This window comes from Dendrobates tinctorius, unplaced genomic scaffold (genome assembly GCF_039654945.1).
Source record: "Dendrobates tinctorius isolate UK_male_01 unplaced genomic scaffold, ASM3965494v1 ptg000070l, whole genome shotgun sequence".
NCBI lineage: Eukaryota > Metazoa > Chordata > Amphibia > Anura > Dendrobatidae > Dendrobates > Dendrobates tinctorius.
The window spans coordinates 67122485-67144444 of NW_027361738.1; the positions used below are offsets into that span (position 1 = coordinate 67122485).

Genomic DNA, 21960 nt, shown 5'->3' on the forward strand with positions numbered 1-21960 from the left:
ACTGACGGTGTGGTGCAGCAGAGATGGTATAGCTCCCCACTGGTAGCTGCCCTGTAATCCCAGGGCAGTGTAGGTGCAATGGATGAGGAGAGGCACAGAATGGTATGGATGATGTTACCCAGATGTAGCGGTGCTGGAATAACTGGAGGACACCAGAGTATGCGGTTCCAAAGCTTTACTCACGGTTTGCAGTTCACACAACTGCCTGCCTCCGTACCGTGTTCTCCAGGTCAGGGCTCCAGCCAACCTCCAGGCAGGATAGGATTCTCCCCTCCACACTCCACCAACATGTACCTTACTGAACGACTCCTCCAATGCGCCTTTAGGTACGAAGCACTCCAGTACTTAGTTACCCTGGAATGCCTCTCTCTAGGTGTTCCTAGTCTTTACTTGTATGACAGACAGCTGTAGCCTGCTTCGGGGACTCCTCACTGCGTCCCGGCTCTCTATTCAGTTGCTGTTGTGTCCCAAGTCTATGATGGGAGCAAGGCGTTAGCGGCTCACTACTCCTCTGGTGTCTGTTGCTGGACATAAAGATCCAATCAGCCTCGGGGACCAGGCCCCGGCCTTTGCGCTCTCTGGACTGGAAGGGTTCTCTCTCTTTCTCAACCTGCTTCCCACCGTCCTTCTATTCTCCTTCATTCCGATCTGTTCTCTCTCTCTTATGGAAGGTTAGGTTATCAATCTTATCAGTCTCTTTCTCTGGTCTTTCTCGTGCCAGCAGCCCAGATCACTGGGACCTGCTGCAGCTCGTCCCTCAGACAACCATCTTCTCTCTTCTCTCTCCTCCAACCAACTAACTACTAACTTTCACTCTTCCCACTCTTTTGTATCACATCTCGTGTTACGAAGCAGGGTTCCATGAGGGGTGCTCTGCTGACCCCCAGCATGAAGCTGTTAGGTGGCCCCACTGAACTATCCTGTGTGTGGAATGCAGGTGTGGAGCGTGGTCAGGAGTTCCCACCTTACCTGGATGGTGGGGCACTACACCTTAGGAGAAGGTGCAGTACCTCTGTGGCGACTGAAGCCTCAGGGGCGCCACATAATGACTCTATATAATATGTGAGTTTCACTTTTTTGTATTGAAGAACGGAGATAAATCAACTTTTTGATGATATTCTAATTTTGTGAGAAGCACCTGTATTACATACTGTGTGCTATAGCCTTGTGGGGGATGGTGTATTGGATTTGCATGTAACAACTATAATATTTATTACTGCCGTGATAATGTATTTATTTTACTCATTTTATAGCACCATTAATTCCATAGCGCTTTACAGACATTATTGGCACTGTCATTCCCTATCAGAATGTCTTTGGAGTGTGAGAAGAAACTGGAGAACCCGAGGAAACCCATGCAAAGAGAGAACATACAAACTCCTTGGTGGGATTTGAACCCAGGACCCACTGCAAAGCAACAGTGCTAACCACTGAGCCACCGTGCTGCTGTCCGGCTGCTGATTTACTGTTTACAATTAGTGCATGGTGTATGCTCTCTTTTCAGTATATTTTATACATTGCTGCTAACGGTGATTATATCAGATCATGACACTGCATTACGCAGTTTATGCAATTCTGACCATGAGGAATTGTCCCATTTATTATTTTTTTGCACCTTATTAGATGTGTGTTCAGCCTTTTGTACTTATATTTTATAGTTTTTATGGATTGTACATTAATACAATTTGTCAGATTTTATTTGTGCGCATCCATATTGTATTTCTGTTTCTTTTCTGTGTTGTTTGCCATTGATACATGATGGAGCACGCTGTGGTCATATATAGCCTGTGCGCCCATTTTCCATATGTTAGGCAATAGGTAAAAAAAGTCTCAAAAGCGCTGAAAGAATTTATATCTCCCAATCAAAAAATGCACAGAAAAAAATGCACCTTGAGAAAAAGAGTTTAGACATCTCATTCATGTTGCTGCTGTAAAATGCTGAGATCCTTCCGCACAAGAAAAATGTTCGGAATTATGAAGCAAGACAATACCCTAGGGTTTTGCAGCATTTTTCTTGGTGATGATTCCTCCACTCTCACCCTGGCTCTCCAAGTATGAACTTATAACTTCACGGTGCACTCAAGAGGAAAATCCTAAATTATTTCCTGCATTTCCAGATTTGCTGCCCACTAGCAGACACGGGTGTGTATGTTGCTCAGGAAGCTTGAACGGAGACCAAAGGCTAATTGTTAGTGAAAGAGGCCTGAACTCCAGTTTCCATGTGTCTATAGCAACACTCCAGGATCTCTGTTGTGCCGTCCATTGACTACTGTGTCTTCAGTAGGAGACAGGTAGACCTTACAAAATCACCGCACATTCCCCGGTATCAGCGGCTTCAATGGCTGAAGCTAATGTGTCTCCGAGGAAGGAAAAATTTAGTATGTTAAGTCGCTTTGCACCATCTCCCTCCTTAGCGGAACTTCGGACGAGGGAGAAGAGGTTTGTTCTGGACTGTGTGGCTGTTGAAAGCATCTCAAAGGATTACGGCGTCTCCTTGCCAAAGCTCGGCTCTGTCATACCGCCTTACAATGCCCAAAAGGACCGCCATGTACAAGGCTATTTCCACAGTAGACCTGTGCCACCACTACTGAGGAGGACAGGGCAGGTGAGTACGCAGAATTGCCCCTGTTTGTAGCCCAGTCTCTTTAGTATACAGTTTGTGTCATATAGAGTCACTGTTGTGCGGTATTATAAGTGCACTATATGACACTATAATTTTGGTGTTTTTTAAAACAGCAATATCTTTTCCTTCTGTAAAAAAAAAAACAAAAACACCAAAACAGGAAAGGGGCACTAATGAACGTTTTGTGCAGGATCATCCGTAGACCTTTGCCTGATGCTGTTTACTAAACAAAAATGTTTGCATTTTAGGAAAGTTTAGAACGAAAAATGGTAAAGGTAAAGTATGTTGGGACACAATATATTTTAAAGAACATGAACACCTTCGGAGAATATTTTTTTTGTTTTGCAATTGGGTTTCACTGAAGATTTTGCACCATTTGGCTTTTACAGGCTTTTTGTATCACTGCAAATTGCTGTTTTTTTTTTTCTTATGAACTCATGATGATTTATGACCACAGATGACCTAAAAGTTGAGCTGAACTTTGATGTGGTCATAAATAGGCTAAAAAAAGGAAAAACTTTACAAACCCCTGTTAGAAAGAGCTCACTGCAGCCAAATGGTGTAAAAAATTTAATGAAATCTACGGTAACTGAAAAAAATAGTTTTTGACTAAAATAAATGCATTTACGGTAAATAGAAAACAACAAAGGTCTACAAATATCCCTTAAATAAAGCTCCCTTCCCTTGCAAGAATTATTGTCCTGACCATGAATATAATACGGCTGAGTGGTATTTGAGGCTTTAACGTAGTATAGCGCTCTGCCCTATGTTATTCTGCGGAGCGGTGCAGATCTGCATTAATTTCTCATGCCGATTCAGCATGAGAAAACAATCGCAGCATGCTGCAAGTGGCTCCGATATTCAAATCATACACACTATGGGTGCGTGTGAAACAATAGATCTGCATTGGAGCTGTATATATAGAGCAGTAAGGCATTTTTTAATCAAGACTGTTTACAGTAAAGTTTCTTCATCATAGCCGTAAAATTGGTTCTTAAATCTAAAGTTTGCTCACTAAGGTTTACCATACATTATCCTTATGAAAAGATGTTGAGGTTACACTTTCAAAAATGATCAGTTGTTGGAATCTATGGAATCTATCAGTTGTTGCTATATATATGGTGCAAAGACAACAGTTAGGCCAGGGTCACATTTGCGAGTGAAATGCGAGAAACTCGAGCAAGTTTCTCGCCTCAATACCCGGCACTGCCACCAGCACTCAGGACCGGAGTGTGTGGCTACATGTCTTTCTATGCAGCTGAACGCTCCAGTCCGAACCACCGGTAGCAGGGTATTGAGGTGAGAGACTCGCGCGAGTTTCTCGCATTTCACTCGCAAGTGTGACCACGCCCGGCCGTAGAGAGGGGCTTCATGTTATGCCCCTGATTCCTTTCTCTGACTTGTAACTGATACTTTGTTTTCACAGTCACACGGAGGGACATCTACATTTGGTGACCTCGCGGACCGTTTTCAACACAAGGGTGCAGCTGCGCTTTATCTACTAACCAGAAATAGCCTGGGGTCAGGTACAGTATCGTTTCTCTTCTATGAGGACATTTTTAGAAACTTTCTTTTAGCGGGGTATTTTCCTTACCTGTTTGCCTTCTTTGTTACATAGTTTGAAAAAAAGACCCAAGTCCATCAAGTTCAACCTTTCTCCACCAATTTGTCTTTTTATTATTTTATTTATTTCCTTCTTATTCTACTATTATTCTTATGTTTCTTCCTGGGTCTCAGTACAGGGATGTAGTCTCCTTGTGTACACCATTAAGGGCTCATTCTCACTTGCGAGAGACTCGCACGGTTCTCATGTGAGTGTAAGGGGGTGGTGCTCTTATGGGCAGTAAGAAACACACTGCAACTTTAAGAGACAGCACCCCCTTGTCTGGTGTGATGGAATGATCTGCTCCCCCTGTAAAGGACTGGGTTAATGAACTGCCCGAGGCTGAGGGGAAGAGTTGAGCCTGTGAGAGCGTGTGAGCTGAAAGCTGCTGCTGAGAGCTGCTGTGCATGGAGCTATCTAAAAAGGTCACACAGCCTGAGACTTAGTGGACTTGTGAGATTGAACAGACTCTTTGGGTGTAGCAAAGGTGGCTGTCCTGTGCTATTGTGAGAAGCCACGAAGATACCGAGAAAGGAATTTACAGTTTCCGGGGGCACCTCCAGGACCCTGAGGCAAGGAGAAGACCACGTTTCACTGATCTGCCAGACAGACGTGTGCACCACCGTTCAAGACTGTTGGGGGGCCCCCAGGACTGGACCAAAGTCCCCAACATTACCATGAGTTTGTTCCCGTTTGTGCACATGTTAGGGCCTAGTGTAGGCTTCAATAGAAAGAACACTGCAGTCGTGTGGCCTGTTTAGTAGAGGCCAGGGAGGCTACACGTAGAGTAGCATAATTCTGTGTTCATTGTTTGGATTTGCCTGTGTGAAAATATGTAGATCCTGTAATAGTTGAAGCACCATGCTATTTGACGGCCCAGCTAAAGAATACAAACTCTGGTAAATTATATTTTGCCACTGCATACCCCTGTTTGCACCTTCCCTATTCACTTCATTCCTTGCCTTCCAATAAATTTACCCTTTGTTGTTTGCACCTCATCTTGTGTACTGTAATCTCCCTGTACTGTGGTGGCTCCTGGCCATCACTTCACGAGTCTCTCGCATGAAAACCTGGCACTGCCGCCGGCACTCGGACCGGAGCGTGCGGCTAAATGTATTTCTATGCAGCTGCACGCTCTGGTCCCAGTGCTGGCAGCTGTGCCAGGTTTTCATGCGAGAGACTCGCATGAGAATCGTGTGAGTCTCTCACAAGTGAGTATGAGCCCTTATACGGATCTTCTACATAGTTTGAAAAAAAAGACCTTGATCCATCAAGTTCAACTTTTCTCAACCAATTTGTCTTTTTATTTATTTATTTCCTGCCTATTCTACCATTATTCTTATGTTTCCTCCTGGGGTCTCAGTGCAGGGGTGTAACCTCCTTGTGCACACTGGTAATACGGATCTGCTACTATCTGCATCTTTCAGGTCCCAGCAGTGGTCTGTATGGGCCGGTGTCAGTAATGAAGCCAGGGCAAAAAATTCTGCATGGTTTCTGAGCAATCTGGCTGTTAATGATTAGAGTTGAGCAAATTTTTCAAAATTTGGTTCCGATTACGATCAGTGGCGAATATTGTTTTTGCAATAGTTTCCGAACACAGCCGAATGTCATGGGAGTAGAAATGAACGTATATGTTCGGAACCGATCATCAAACATAAATTCGGCATGAAAAGGGTAAATTCAGATTCGTCAACTGATTCCGAACATATTCGCTCAACCATATTCTCTATCAATGATACAGTCTATAACCTTCTTGCCTATGACTGCACCGTGTCATCAGTATTCATGTCATGTCCTAGGTCATTCTGCAGAACACACCCGTGGCCATGGCTTGTTTTTATCTTCAATGAAGCCGGTGATTGGCTACAATGGATTCTACGGCTACCGACGAAACACCCCGTCGCTCAGAAGGATGCCTTCTCCATTTGGAATTGTCACCAAATCAGCAATTTACTAATATATTATTCTGGATTCATCAATTATTCTATTACAGGATCTCATATTCTATCTAATGCAGGTTCTATAGAAAGTTCCAACGTTACAATGTTGTGTTGCAAAGGTACATAGCACCATAAAATCTAATAAAAAATGTATATAGAGGGATTAGCTGCAAATGTAATTGTAATAATAAAAATCACATAAGAAGTTACTTGCCGGTCAGTTTTGTCATCATGTTATCACAAATATGGAATATTTAGGTGCAATTATTTCAAATAATGTGATGATGTGAAAAGTTGCCTTTTTGCCATTTTTCATTTATGTAATGTACTTTACAATTACTGTACTCGCAACACGATAAATAAACCAAATAAAAAATACAAAACCGCTATTTGTTATGGGTGAAGGCCAAGCCTATTCACACTAGTGAGATGTCACCTAGCTGCATTGTTCCTCAGTTGGTGTTGCGATGTCACGTATCCCGAGATATTAAACAGGAAAACAGAGGAGCAGCAGTTGGTGTGAACTCCCGTTTACTGGCTATATTGCCAAATCACAGTGGGTAAATCATCTATTCATCTATTGGTACTGAGGGACAGCCATGACCATTACATAACAGCTGCAGAGGTGTTGGAGAGTGTACAATGAAAAATGAGATTTCCCAGCGGTGTGCACCATTAGTGAGCTAAGACTGCCATCTGCTGGCTGGACAAAACCAGCCGGAATCAACTGGCACTAGAAGAATTGCAGGGGGACCTGGTCATGTACCTTGAGTTCTTGGATATAATAGCCCTGCGTGCCAAAACAAGAGCAAATTTGGTGCCAGGAAAGAGGTGCTGACGTGCACAGGAGAAAACACTGCGGCTAGAGTGTCAGGCCGCAGCAGGAAGCACGTGCCAGCAGAGTGCTGGATGCTTGCAGACAGGACCCAGATACTAGATAAGATCCAAAGACCCAACTACACCGGTCAAGACCCAAGGACCTGATCTACGCCGGTTAAAACTTAGCGTCCAGACTGTGCCAGTCCTGGCCCAAATTCAAGACTTGCACCAGTCAAAATACTGAACCCTGACAAGGCCAGTCAAGATTCGGAACCCAGCCCTCTTCTCCGAAGATCTGGGAGACAGCCGGCCTTGGTCGAGCACTGAAGATTCATGAGGAGTGGCGTTTCCTCATGAATCTTCAGTGGTGAATGTGTGGCGCAAGTGAGCCGGGCTGTTATTTCCAGTACTGATGTACGGTACAGGGGTCAGTCGGTGGTGGTTCAACACGCGGAGTGTGGACGGTTCAAAGTGCGACAAGCACAGAGAGCATTGGTAGACTTTGTCAAAAGAACTTGCGGCCTAGCGGCAAGAACCTGAGACCCCCTCTAGGGCTTACTAAATAAAGGTGATCATTATAGTAGTACCATTGGAACTGTGGACATTGCTCTCATAAGACATGAAATATCTGTAACGTACTGAGGGAGTGGGGACCCCAGGCAAATACCTAGCTTGCCTGCCCCTAACGCTGGCAAGGCAACAGGTAACCTCTTACCGCAGCTCCTCACTGGCCTTATCACCACCAATTCCAACTGCTGTTTCACAACTCCAATTTACTAACCTTCCAATCATTTTCTACCTACCATACAGGAGCAGTTAGCATTCCAAGTGACCCTCCAAGGTTTCCTCCTGTTATTTTCTCAGACCAACTGTAGCAGCCTGGTACCTAAACTATCCACTTGCCTCATATTTGAGGCTTGTCCCATTGGGTAAGTGCATGGTTTACTGTTTCATATTCTAGGCTTTCTCTACTGTTGTGGTGCAGGGCATCAACATTTCCCAAGCTGACACCAATACGTCTTTTGACCTGGTAGAACAATATTCTCCCTCTGTGTCCCTCTGAAGACTCTCTTTCCTCAAATACAACGTCCTTTGCAATGCAAAAGATGAACTCTGCAACAAATATGCAGTAAAAGCCGGATGTTAAACTTCCTAATATTGTAGGGGATTTTGCGGAAGATAAGCAGCGGCAAAAAATCAAACGCATATCCACTTTGTGTGAAGACATGCCTAACTTTTTTCAATGCAAAAAAATCAGCAGAAAATAATACATTCAGTGGGGAAAAAAAGTATTTAGTCAGCCACCAATTGTGCAAGTTCTCCCACTTAAAAAGATGAGAGAGGCCTGTAATTGACATCATAGGTAGACCACAACTATGAGAGACAAAATGAGAAAACAAATCCAGAAAATCTCCTTGTCTTATTTGGCAAGATTTATTTTTCAAATTATGACGGAAACTAAGTATTTGGTCATAAACAAAAGTTCATCTCAATATTTTGTTATATATCCTTTGTTGGCAATGACAGAGGTCAAACGTTTTCTGTAAGCCTTCACAATGTTGGCACACACTGTTGGTGGTATGTTGGCCAATTCCTCCATGCAGATCTCCTCAAGAGCAGTGATGTTTTGGGCCTGTCGCTGGGCAACATGGATTTTCAAATCCCTCCAAAGGTTTTCTATGGGGTTGAGATATGGAGACTGACTAGGCCACTCCAGGACCTTCACATGCTTCTTACAAAGCCACTCCTTCATTGCCCTGGTGGTGTGCTTGGGATCATAATCATGCTGAAAGACCCATCCACATTTCATCTTCAATGCCCTTGCTGATGGAAGGAGGTTTGCACTCAAAATCTCACGATACATGGCACAATTAATTCTTTCATGTACAATCATGGATCAGTTGTCCTGGTCCCATTGCAGAGAAACAGCCCCAAAGCATGATATTGCCACCCCCATGCTTCACAGTAGGTATGGTATTCTTCAGATGCAACTCAGCATTCTGTCTCCTCCAAACACGACAAGTTTTGTTTCTACCAAACAGTTGTACTTTGGTTTCATCTGACCATATGACATTCTCCCAATACTCTTCTGGATAATCCAAATTCTCTCTAGAAAACTTCAGACGAGCCCGGACATATACTGGCTTAAGCAGGGGAACACATCTGTCACTGCAGGATCTGAGTCCCTGGCGGCGTAATAATAATAATCTTTATTTTTTATATAGCGCTAACATATTCCGCAGCGCTGTACAGTTTGCACACATTTTCATCACTGTCCCCGATGGGGCTCACAATCTAAATTCCCTATCTTTGGAGTGTGGGAGGAAACTGGAGTGCCCGGAGGAAACCCACGCAAACACGGGGAGAACATACAAACTCCTTGCAGATGTTGTCCTTGGTGGGATTTGAACCCAGGACTCACCACTAACTAACCACTGAGCCACCGTGGCGTAGTGTGTTACTGATGGTAGCCTTTGTTACAGTGGTCCCAGCTCTATGCAGGTCATTCACTGGGTTCCCCCATGTGGTTCTGGGATTTTTGCTCACCGTTCTTGTGATCATTTTGACCCCACGGGGTGAGATCTTGCGTGGAGCCCCAGGCCAAGGGAGATAATCAGTGGTCTTGTGTGTCTTCCATTTTCTTATTCTTGCTCCCACAGTTGATTTCATCACACCAAGCTGATTGCCTATTGCAGATTCAGTCTTCCCAGCCTGGTGCAGGGTTACAATTTTGTTTCTGGTGTTCTTCGACAGCTCTATGGTCTTCCCCATAGTGGAGTTTGGAGTGTGACTGTTTGAGGTTGTGGACAGGTGTCTTTTATACTGATAGCAAGTTCAAACAGGTGCCATTACTACAGGTAATGAGTGGAGGACAGAGGAGCCTCTTAAAAAAGAGTTACAGGTCTGTGAGAGACAGAAATGTTGCATGTTTTTAGGTGACCAAATACTTATTTTTCACCATAATTTGAAAAATAAATCTTGCCAAATCAGACAAGGTGATTTTCTGTATTTGTTTTCTCATTTTGACTCTGAGGTTATGTGCACACGTATGCAGAAATTTCTGCATAAAACCGGACTCCCTTCCCAGAAAATGCGCGTTTTTTTCCGCGCATTTTCTGCACGTTTTTTGCACCAAAAAGTGCGGTTTTTATGCGTTTTTTTCCACACGTTTCCAGACCCATAGAAAATAACTAGAAACGTGGAATTTTCCGCGAAATTAAGGAGCATGCTGCGTTTTTTACTGCAAAGCGATTTTTTCACGGTGAAAAGCGCATCAATATGCACAAAAGGTGCAAAATGCATTGAAATGAATGGGAAGCTTTTTTTAAGCGTTTTTGAGCGGATTTTTTGGCATGTCCACGAAAAAAATGCTACGTGTGAACACAGCCTCATAGTTGTGGTCTACCTATGATGTCAATTACAGGCCTCTCTCATCTTTATAAGTGGGAGAACTTGCACAATTGGTAGCTGACTAAATACTTTTTTTCCCCACTGTACACACTGTATCTTGCAACAGATTATACTGCAAATCTGCTTGTATTACATGCAGATGTCCCAAGGCTTTTTGCTTTTGATTGTAACCCCCATCAGCTCCAATTTTTAATTAGTACTTGACTAGTTGACAGGACAAACACAAACTGACCTAAAGGTCCGTGCATGCTATGCAATGACCAATAAGCGACTGGCGAGTAGCGTTATCACCCGGTTCCTTCTGGGAAGTAATAGTGTAAACCTTTCTTAAGTGTAATGATCTTATGAAATGAACCCTGCAAAACAAATATTGTGTTTATCCAGCGTCTTGAATGCATTGAAGCAGAATCAGGATGGAAACAAAAGATCCACAGGTGTATACTGTGTAGAGCTGCCAGTCTTTATTTATTGAGATGGAAATGAGTTTGTGCCAAGGAGCCACTTGTCATTCATTTACATGCCAATACGGCCCTGTGATAATTTCAGCTACTTGATATTACCTTGTCCAATTAACATGGATGGTGTTGAGACAGCCGTGTGTATACAATATGTCTGAACAGAAACTCATCAAATTAAGCCCCTTACAACTGGCGGCGTGTGTTCGGGCACAAGACATAATGGAAAGACCTTGTTTTCGGTTCTGGGTGTTTAATTAAGTCTGACTTTCCCATGGAATCCAGGATATGTGGGAGAAATACCACAATGCCCCCATTGACCCCGTTTGTCATAGAAGGTAATTGTCATTATTAATTCTAAATAGATTTTCAACCGACGTGTTGTCACCTTCTATAAAGGGATAATGGAGATCTCTTCTGAACGAAGTTAACATTATCTCCTAATGCCATTAAAATATGAGAGTAGTGAAAGTGCTTATTATCTGCGAAAATAATAGGGGGATGTGACCACTCGTGGTGAAGGCCGGCCGTGTGGATGAATTCAGTAGTGTAAACTGTTACTTACAATGTACATCTGCTTGACACTGAATTATTTACTGTTCATAATAAGTGCGAAGTACTAATTTCAATGACTAAAAAAAGACAAAAATGAAATGTTTTGATGAGGATCATCTCATTAAAGGGTGCAATACATTGCTCTCTTTGTTAGATTATCTATTCTGGCTCTATTATAATCTATTTACCCCCACTTCATGGACCTAATAGACTTTGGCCATTACAGTCATTTGCTGTACTTTTGATGGAAATGGACTATAGGGGATGCAGGAGTAGTAAGAACACTTGGGTTCTGGTACTATCGTGGCTCAATGGCAACCGCTACAACATATGAAGATGCCAAGTTTATAAATGGTACATGGCATGTTCTGTGCTAATGTAAAGCAATGGACATACTGCCACGTACCCCCTTGAAGACATGAGCACCAGTGATGAGTGAATGTGCTTGGATAATGTATTATCCAAGAATCTGGGTGTGCTCGTATATTATGTTCGAGTCCCAGCATCTGCGTGACTTGCGTGTCACGACTCTGGTTTTGGGTGTCCTGAGACCACGGGACTGTTCCCTGTCCCTAATGCTAGGGGCGCCCTAGTTCACTCTGTTCCCCAGATTACTTCTGATGGTGAAGACGCCGGGGCCACGTACCTTGCCTTAACTCCTGAATCCATCTTCAGTCTGTACCCTTCCCCCACCCAGTGAAGAGGGAGTAGTATTCTACCATAATACACCAACCAGACTAACAAGGTAATACGAACAGGGGTAACAAAAAATACCAAACATTGAAATATACTCACAGATACAACAAAGGAATGGAATATGGGGTTAAACAAAAGTAGAAGGGAATTATCTCACACACAAAACCTAGCAACAGTCACAAATAAATCCACCAAACCTCCTTTTCCAATAACCACCAACAACAACCTCCAGCCATGCAGCACAAGTTTGCTCTGAAAATGAGTGCTAGCCATGGCCCAGATTATACAGGAGATGGGAGTTGCTGACAGTGCACAGCTGAGAGCTCCACAACCTCTCAACTGAGCAGTCTAATCCCTGCACTGCCTAAAGAAATTTACACAGTTTAATATGAAGGTGATGTGCTTGTAATCAGTGCAGGAGTAGGAGAAATCAGGCGCTGTGGTCTTCTGGCTCCACTCTGTCGCGGTAAACCCATTGAAGCTGCAGCCTCAACAAGTGGGGATTTCTTAACAAACAGGCAATCCACGCATATGTTGAGGTTATCTAACAGCCATAAATCATGCAGCCGCAGGGACTCTAACATAATATACGAGCACGCCCAGATGCACGGATAACACCTGAGCATGCTTTAATAAGATGTTATCCGAGCACGTTTCCTCATCAATAATTAGTACTGTTATGATGTATAATGTGTATTGTGACATGCATTATTAGTGACAGCGTTTTAGTTTGACCAATGGTAGGGAGAGTTAGGGTTAATGATTGGGACTAGCCCAGAGTGATAGAGGCTAAGGTGAAGGTACAGAGACTTTTTTCTGTCAGGATGTAAGATAGGGCCCAGTGCGCAAGAAAAGCAGACCTATGGTCTGACAAGTCAGCAGAGCTGTTTGATGAGGGTGTCCCTGATGTGAGAGGAGACCAAGACAGTGGTTAGCATGATCCTAAGCAGAGAAAGGAAAAGTGATAGAAGGATAGGGTGATGCACTGGAGACAGGTCCTGGGACAGGACACCTAGCAGTGTGGCCCCAAGTATATAAATTCGAGAGTTAACGAGCCAGGATGGAACAGAGTACGTAAGATGAAGAGAGTGCCCCAAGTGGGAGTTCCAAGGCGTCAGCAAGCAGAGAAGCTAAGTACCGTCCATATTGGCAAACTAGGTCCCTTAAGACAAAAGAGGAAACAGAACGTCGGGTTGAAAATAGGACTCTCACTAACTGGACTGTAGTAGTGTCCTGGGTTGTGGTGAAGGCAGAGAAACATGAGGCAGGTGTAAAGAGATGGACCAGCTGCCGTGTTCTCCAGTGAAAACATCAATGCTAGTGTGGTATACAATATGTAGGGTGTGAATATTTTGCTCTTGATATGTGTCCTGGTGATGTGTTAATTTCCCGGTGGGCTGAAGTACTAATGGTCACAAGATGTCACTGTCTAGAATGTAGGTGAATGGTGAAGTCTGCTTAGCAACACAGCAGGCACAGAGACAGTGTGAAAGTAAGGCCAGCCCATATTGGGGAGGGGGAACTGAGAGTTAGTGCCAAGTACATGAAGTAGAGTTCAGTGCAGAACCGTAGTGTGAAGTGTCAGCAGCAGTCTCTTGCATTAGGCTGCTAAGGACAACGTGGGCAGTGGATTGCCAAAAATACCTTTCCATGTGATTCTGTCTACTGGCCTGGGTAACCTCGAGATGGACGTCAGGGCCTTCGGGTGCACTCATCTTGTGAAGCTACAGGGAAAGACGGACTCCATGGGGCGGAAGGTATTGTAATCCTTGTGCACTGCTAGTGGTGAAGAAGAATTCCAAGGGCTATAGAAGATAGCAAGAGGGACACTCTACCCATTTCGAGAACCAGGGCTGAAGTTGTGTCCGGTACCTGTGGGAAAGATTACAACACATTGGACCTTATCTTATACCAAATTTAAGAAAAAACACACTGTGTTCGAAAAGGGGCCAGTATTTTATATCCTTGCACCTTACAAACCTCCAACTATGCCTATTTGGCATGTCGCATCAATGCCATTTGTTGTGTCCCACGAATGGGAACAACCTGTAATGTATATATCCCTGTGCTGAGTTTTTTCCTCCAATCAGCAAATTCTCTATTGTTACTAGGCAGAATTAGATTTTATGAAGATTGTCCCTATGCCCCTCCCATGGTTGGGCTCTGTATTAGGTTGCTCCTCCCTTCTTCCTCAGTTTAGTCTACAGCAGCCAGTACTCAAGACGCATGTGTACTTCCCTGTACAGATTACTGTTTTTTACCTACTCTTCATTGTAACTAATACAAGATTTTGGAAGAAAACAGCATTGTTTCTTCTGGTCTTTCTACAGTTGCAGTGCTGGTCGAGTTAAACTGTCTGCGGACGCCTGGTGGTGTTAGTACGAGTTATACAATTATCTAAGAAGTTGATAATTAGAAAGCTTGGGATTTGCAGCCATTAGGAAGAGGCAGAATACCATTGTCTTAAATATTCTAACAATAAAACTTGCTGGATTTTCACCTCCATTTGTGCACCTTGCTTCTAAGTCTGGCAGAGGCAAAATCTCATGCTCAATCACATGGAACATATTGGGAATCCTACAAGAGTACGCTGAATACTACTTTACTATGTATGACTTATCCTATATTCCAGATTGTAAAGACTGCCAACTGTCCAGTTAAAGTTTAATTATTCTTACCAATCCTGTGTCCCTTGGATTGATTGCTGTCAAGGTTCCAGAAGAGGAAAACCTGAAGGCAATGGAAGCCCGCGGGCAAGAAGTAAGTGTGATGCACCCTACGTACAGCAGCACACTGTGACAGGGACACATATTGTCTGTAGAGAGCCAGAGCGAGTGCGATCAGCAACTTTCCCATGACTACCTCGCTGGGACACTCTACACAGAAACAAGTACATCTGAATAGATAGAGACTGTGTGTGAAGTTTCATATTGTGAAAGAAACATTTGTGAAGTTTTGCTTACGTTTCCACCAACTTGATGCTGAGTAAAAGATTTTATTTTTGAGTGGTGGTCTCCTTCATTGAATTGTTTAACACCCGATCCTGGCCAGCTGAAGTCATCAGCATCATGCGGCCTGCAAGGGCTTAGCGCATCTTTAGACGAAGTCCACACTCCCAACAAGGGCCTCAACCTTCATGTAATGTGCCAAGAGGCGAGTACCTTGCCCATGGCTACCACCCCGCACAACTTTACATTGCAAGCAAAATGTCTACAGCTAAGCCACAATCTTAACACCACACAGTCCTTTTTGTACCCAAATGGAAATAGTGCCTCCCGTGAAGTCCCTCTGTGTTCCTCTACTCCAGTTTTTCCCAAACTCTAGCCCTCACAGCCCCCAACAGATCATGTTTTCAGATCATGCTTTCAGCCCCCAACAGATTATTTTTTAAGGTTATCCTTAGTATTGCACGGGAGAGGGAAATATTATGCATCAGAAATTGTCCCAGGTTCTCTCACCTGCACAATACCAAGAAAATCCTGAAAACATGATCTGTTGAGGGCTGTGAGGACGGGGTTTGGGAAAGACTGATGTACACAGTATGATGCCCCAAACATGCTGCAAGCATACTAATATCCCTTAGTGCCCATTACAAACACATCATGATGCCCATGTTAGAGGGTGAACAGGGTCCTGTCCCCCTCAAGAAGACGTAGCATGATGTTAAAAGTTATTTTGTGTGTGATTATATTTCTATGTTGTAAAGAAAATAATTTTACCCCTATGACCGGTTTGTGCGTGTCACGTTCCTGTAGGGTTAAGCCGCAAGGCTGTCCCCAGGGAGTGTAGGAGGGCAGCCCTATAAGGGGAACCAGTGGGAAGGTTATAGGGATATAGGAAGTACTTAATCAGTGTTGAGTAGGCTGTGTGCTGGAGAGGAGGTGAGGAAGAGAACAGGATCGTCGATTGTGGACCTACAAGGCTCAGCATGCAAAGAAGCTAGGCTACAGTGCCAACCCGCAAAGTATGATCCCCCTACACGATGCTTCAAAATATTATACTCCAACATTGGCTTCCTTATACATTAAGTCCTTCCAGTATCCCCACACAGTGATTCTCACACATACTGTATTACAATGACACCAGTGCTGTGCCAACCTAAAACAGTAGGATTCCCTACACAAAATCTCTCTTTGGTCCACCATTATACTCAACTGTATCTGTCAATACAGCTCTCCAAATCCATAATTGTCTGCAGGGTCCATGATGGTTGGGCGTTATGCTGTACTGTTCATACTATTAAAGTTAACCTCCTTATGCTGCATGAATGCAACTTGTGGCATTTCTGCTGTTGTAAAACTACAACCTCCAGCAAGACCTGACAGCCGCATGACACTTTGAGAGTTACTGTTTCAGAACTGGACTTCTGCAGGTTGCTGGATACACCGTAGGGAGGTTTAGTATAAAGCGCTCCAGCAACCTGCAGCACTCCAGTTGTGAGCCAGTAACACTCTAGTTGTCCTGTGGCTGTCGGGGTTTGCTGTGAGTTCACTGCAGAACAGTGGATAATGAACACTGTCCAATCAATAAACTAAGTAATGTGGATCCAATACAGAGGATCAAATACGAAGTGACGCATCCAGCCCCAACACACACAGGTCTCACACCTCTAGAGCTGGCGAAGATGATATCCAATGGAACACCGTGGCTTCTTTTGCCTCACTTTATCAGATCTAGGATTCAGCAGTGCTGCAATTAGGTAGTTTAACAGCATTAACATTCAACAGATAAATCTTCCACATGCTGCAGTTGTGTTTTTCCCAATGGCTGTAGACACTGCAATATACAAAGCTTATTGGCCCATTGCTCTTTAAAGGGGCTGTGCAGTGAAAACAAGTTATCACCTTTCCAAAGGATAGGTGATAACTTATTGAGCGGTGGGGGACTCATCCAGGGGAGTACCGCTAATAGCAGCAAACCACGTGGCCCTCATGGGGTCCGTGAGTCAAGGAGCACAGTATCGGCAGAGACCAGAACACTAGGGGAATGGGGAGAGGTGAGTAATCTTTATTTTATGAATGAATATGGGGATGTCATTATGTATGGCCATCATAAGAAGATGTAGAGTAATCAACTGTATGTCAGGGTAAACTGTATGGAGGTCTGTGTGGGGGTCATTATACAGTGTGGAGGGATGTGTTGGAGCCACTCTACTGTGTGGAGGCCATTATACGGTGCGGGGTGCTATGGGGGAACATTATACTGTCTGGAAGGCTGTGTGGGGCCATTCTAAGTACTAGAGGGCTGAATGTAAACTATTATATTGTGTAAAGGCCATCACACTGTATGTTGGGACAGTTGGGGGGCAATAATACAATGTGAAGGACTGTATAAAACCATTGTACTGTATGAAAGGCTGTGTGAGGCCATTATGCTTTATGGTGACCCATTTGGAGGCCATTATATTGTGTGGAGGCTATTATACAGTGTGGAGCACATCATACTGTATGGTGGGACTGTTGGGGTCAAAATATACTGTGTGGTGGGCTGTATGGATCCGTTATACTGTGTGGAGGGCACAGTGGGGGCATCATACCACTGTATGCATGTGGAGGAATTCGCTGTGGAGGAAATCGCTGTGTTTAAGGGGAATTTTTGTTGGCATCATACTTTATGGGGGTCATGAAAGGATTATCGTAGTGGATGAAAATACTAAGGGGTTTCAATAGGGGCAAAATTACTTGGTAATTGCTGCAATGCACATCCCTCTCTCGGTCAATATACTGTATGTCCCTCTCGCCCTTCTGTGACTATGCCTATGGATAGTAAAACTGTTTACTCTACCAAATATATATTATTTTCTTTTTTGGGGGGGTGGGAGGCACAATTATAACTTCTGATATGATGTCGCATGATATCTATGGGGCTGCCAAGGGCTGCTCTCTGCCTTTTCCAGAAAAAAACACAACAATTGAGCTTGGTTTGAGTTGGTATACATGTAGCATATAAACGCATGTTCACATTGGCCTTAAAGCATACAAAACCTACAAAAGACAAAATAAGAAAAACCCTGCTGTAATTAAATAAATAAAACGCAAAAGTGCATTTAAATAACTCAGAGTTCTTAGTAATACTATATTTGATCTCTGCCTTTTCCAGTAGCCCCAGAGAGGATGAATGTAGTGGTGGTCTGGCATCCGATCTGCTGCTCCATTTTGGCACGGGGATAAAAGGTACCTCATCAGGGATAAAAATTACCCTTGTAGCCGATCACTGCAGATTCAGCGGTCAGATCAGTATAAGGAGATGGACAAATGGAAGATTTCCACTGTGTCTGTAAGTGCCGCCATCTAGATGCTAAAGATTGCAAGACAAGAGAAAGTGAAAAGATTTGCATCAGTCGGAACTGTATAACGAAGCACATGGTTCCTGAGGAGGAAGAGACTGGAGGAGACACCAGGTCAAGTGATAGCTGTGGTTACTAATTATAAAAGGCCCGGAAGGGCAGTGAAGGGTAGGAGTCGGCACCTTAACCTGTAGCTAAATGGCTGTGAGGTGCAGCGAGGTTGACTTATAGCTGCCATTACGGTGACCTGAGTGAAGAATTGAGTGACCAGACTCAAGTGATGAATCAAGTTACTAGATCTGAGTGGAGAACCGAGTGAACAGGCCGGAATCAGAACTGAGTGGAGAACATAGTGACCAGACTGGAGCCCGAACCAAGAGAAGGACTGAGTGACCGAGACCAGAGCTAAGTGAACGGGGCCAGAACTGAGTGAGCAGGATCGGAGCCAAGAGAAGCGAGCCGATCATGTTAGGGGGACATTTGTGAAATTCGCGACTTGATGTGCAGAAGTACGGTACATGGGGGACAGAGGATGCACGTCATGTGATGAAGGAGGCCGGCGCATCTTGTGCTAGAAAAAACTCACTAAGAAGGGACTTGCGGCCTAACGATGCAGTAGCATAAGATCTCGTTAGGGCCCGGACAGCATGTGTCACTACCACCAGCATGATAGGGTAACACCGGTGACGGTAAACAGCTGACTGTGACGCACCATATAACTGAGCAATAGCATAGACACACTTGTATCTATTGTAAATGTTTTGCGCCTTGTATGATGGAATCTAATTGTTATAACTGTTACCGCTGCTTCTATCCAAAGAAGTAACTTACATTTAAATTGCAAAACATTTTATTGCTCTCCAATAATCTGCTTACCTTGTTCGATTTTATATCCGAATCATTTAAATTGCCGTGTTAGAGTAATAAATAGTCTTTGGTTAAGTTACCGCTGTGTCCTTATCTTCTGCGCTGTTGCATCCCAAGCGCCTGTATACACCTCCACCGATCAGTGAGCTATCACCTATCATGTGGATAAATGATAACTTGCATTCACCTTTAATAGCTCCCAGCTGAGCTTCCCCTATAAGTCTCTAAGGCTACTTTCACATTAGCGTTTTTTTGCGCAGCGCATTGTGCGCAATAGAAACGCATGCAAAAAACGCATCATGCGTTTTTGCATGCATTTGCGTTTTTTATGCGCATTTGTTCTCTAGGGGTTAAAACCAGTGTCTACACATTTTTACGCCAAAAACGCATGCGCACTAAAACGCAGACGAACGCATGTCCATGCGCACGTCTGCGTTCCCATAGACTGTAATGCGTTATTTTGTCACATTCTGTGCCCAAGCGTGCGCATGCGTTTTTTGATGCCTTTCGGCAGACCCAAAAATGCAACAGGTTGTGTCTGGCGCGTGGCGCGCCTAGGCGCACACCTTGAAAAAACGCATGCGCACAAAAACGCATACGAACGCGTGCAAACGCAAGACCATGCGTCCCCCATGTTAAACATAGGTACGCATGATGCATGTGCATGGACGCGCACGATGCGCTGCGCAAAAAAACGCTAATGTGAAACCAGCCTTAGCCATCCACCAGTAATTGTGAGTCGTGTAATATAGTGGTTCACTCTCTTACACAAAAGGCCCATGTCTGAGCAGTCACAGAGAAATGATCGCACACGTTTCCCAAGTAAAGTATTTATTTAACAAGTTGGTAACAATCTTCCCAAGTCTTTCCACCATTATTCCAGATCTGACTTGTAAGCTCAGCGGAAGTGGCCCTACTGTTCACCACACCAATAGTCTTCACTAGACATTGTTAGGTTCATAAGAATGTTGTAGGATACAGAAATATTACCCTTTACAATATAATACAATAAAATGTATATATATCATCCATTGTTATACAACACACAATGTGATCATATTTGCATATTGACAAGCGACAGCAAAACCGATCTGTCCTTTATTGTCAGGCTGCAGAGAATGCCAGAGACGGAGGCTTGTTTGGCTTAAAAATGGACAAAGGCTTTTACAGGATTAAGAACACATCGCTGCTATGTTCCAGAATCAGCGCCACTGCAGAATTAAGGATGTAAGAAGCTGTTATGAGGAGTCTTCACACTGTACTTGAGAAATTCTTTCGTTTTCCCGTTGATATGGATGGTAATGTACGCTCACAGGTGACAGGTAAATTCCAGAAAATTAGAAAAAAAAAGCAAAATAAAAACTTTTATGAGGACCTTGTCAAACAACTCCCAATATCTCAGCTTCTAGTACACTTGTGAATGTAACTAAAGCATTAGCACACTGTTGTCTTAGAAGGCAAGATTGAAGATGGGGACTCAACTGCACCTTTGCTTGACTCCGATTTTGAGGCTACAATAGCATATAAAGTATCTTGCTCTGTAAGATTGAAAATGAACTACTCCCTTAAAAGAACATGCGTAATCAGAAAAATTACCTATCGTTTACATCAGGATTTTTATCAAATGAATATACTGTATATATACACTCACTGGCCACTTTATTAGGTACACCTGTCCAACTGTGTGTTAAGACTTAATTTCTAATCAGCCAATCACATGGCGGCAACTCAGTGCATTTAGGCATGTAGACATGGTCAAGACAATCTCCTGCAGTTCAAACCGAGCATCAGTATGGGGAAGAAAGGTGATTTGAGTGCCTTTGAACGTGGCATGATTGTTGGTGCCAGAAGGGCTGGTCTGAGAATTTCAGAAACTGCTGATCTACTGGGATTTTCACGCACAACCATCTCTAGGGTTTACAGAGAATGGTCCGAAAAAGAAAAAAAATCCAGTGAGCGGCAGTTCTGTGGCTGGAAATGCCATGTTGATGCCAGAGGTCAGAGGAGAATGGGCAGACTGGTTCGAGCTGATAGAAAGGCAACAGTGACTCAAATTGCCACCCGTTACAACCAAGGTAGGCAGAAGAGCATCTCTGAACGCACAGTGCGTCGAACTTTGAGGCAGATGGGCTACAGCAGCAGAAGACCACACTGGGTACCACTCCTCTCAGCTAAGAACAGGAAACTGAGGCTACAATTTGCACAAGCTCATCGAAATTGGACAGTAGAAGATTGGAAAAACGTTGCCTGGTCTGATGAGTCTCGATTTCTGCTGCGACATTCGGATGGTAGGGTCAGAATTTGGCGTAAACAACATGAAAGCATGGATCCATCCTGCCTTGTATCAACGGTTCAGGCTGGTGGTGGTGGTGTCATGGTGTGGGGAATTTTTTCTGGGCACTCTTTGGGCCCCTTGGTACCAATTGAGCATCGTTGCAACGCCACAGCCTACCTGAGTATTGTTGCTGACCATGTCCATCCCTTTATGACCACAATGTACCCAACATCTGATGGCTACTTTTAGCAGGATAATGCGCCATGTCATAAAGCTCGAATCATCTCAGATTGGTTTCTTGAACATGACAATGAGTTCACTGTACTCAAATGGCCTCCTCAGTCACCAGATCTCAATCCAATAGAGCATCTTTGGGATGTGGTGGAACGGGAGATTCGCATCAGGGATGTGCAGCCGACAAATCTGCGCC

The 21960-nt window shown here is 43.9% G+C and overlaps 1 protein-coding gene across 1 annotated transcript; it reads left to right on the top strand.

Annotated features, from left to right (window-relative positions):
- Positions 1-2205: 2205 nt before the first annotated feature.
- Positions 2206-6547, top strand: LOC141095956 (sperm microtubule associated protein 1-like). Its single transcript, XM_073582298.1, has 3 exons — positions 2206-2605; positions 4050-4149; positions 6026-6547. Exons 1-3 carry the CDS (start codon positions 2339-2341, stop codon positions 6181-6183), a joined length of 525 nt encoding a protein of 174 aa, XP_073438399.1. The 5' UTR covers positions 2206-2338; the 3' UTR covers positions 6184-6547.
- The last annotated feature ends 15413 nt before the right edge of the window (positions 6548-21960 follow it).

Excerpts from the sequence above, each read along its gene's own strand:
- LOC141095956 (XM_073582298.1), top strand. The coding sequence starts at position 2,339 with ATGGCTGAAGCTAATGTGTCTCCGAGGAAGGAAAAATTTAGTATGTTA. Across the intron at positions 2,606-4,049 it reads TACTGAGGAGGACAGGGCAG|TCACACGGAGGGACATCTAC; the intron begins GTGAGTACGCAG and ends TTGTTTTCACAG. Across the intron at positions 4,150-6,025 it reads CAGAAATAGCCTGGGGTCAG|GTCATTCTGCAGAACACACC; the intron begins GTACAGTATCGT and ends GTCATGTCCTAG.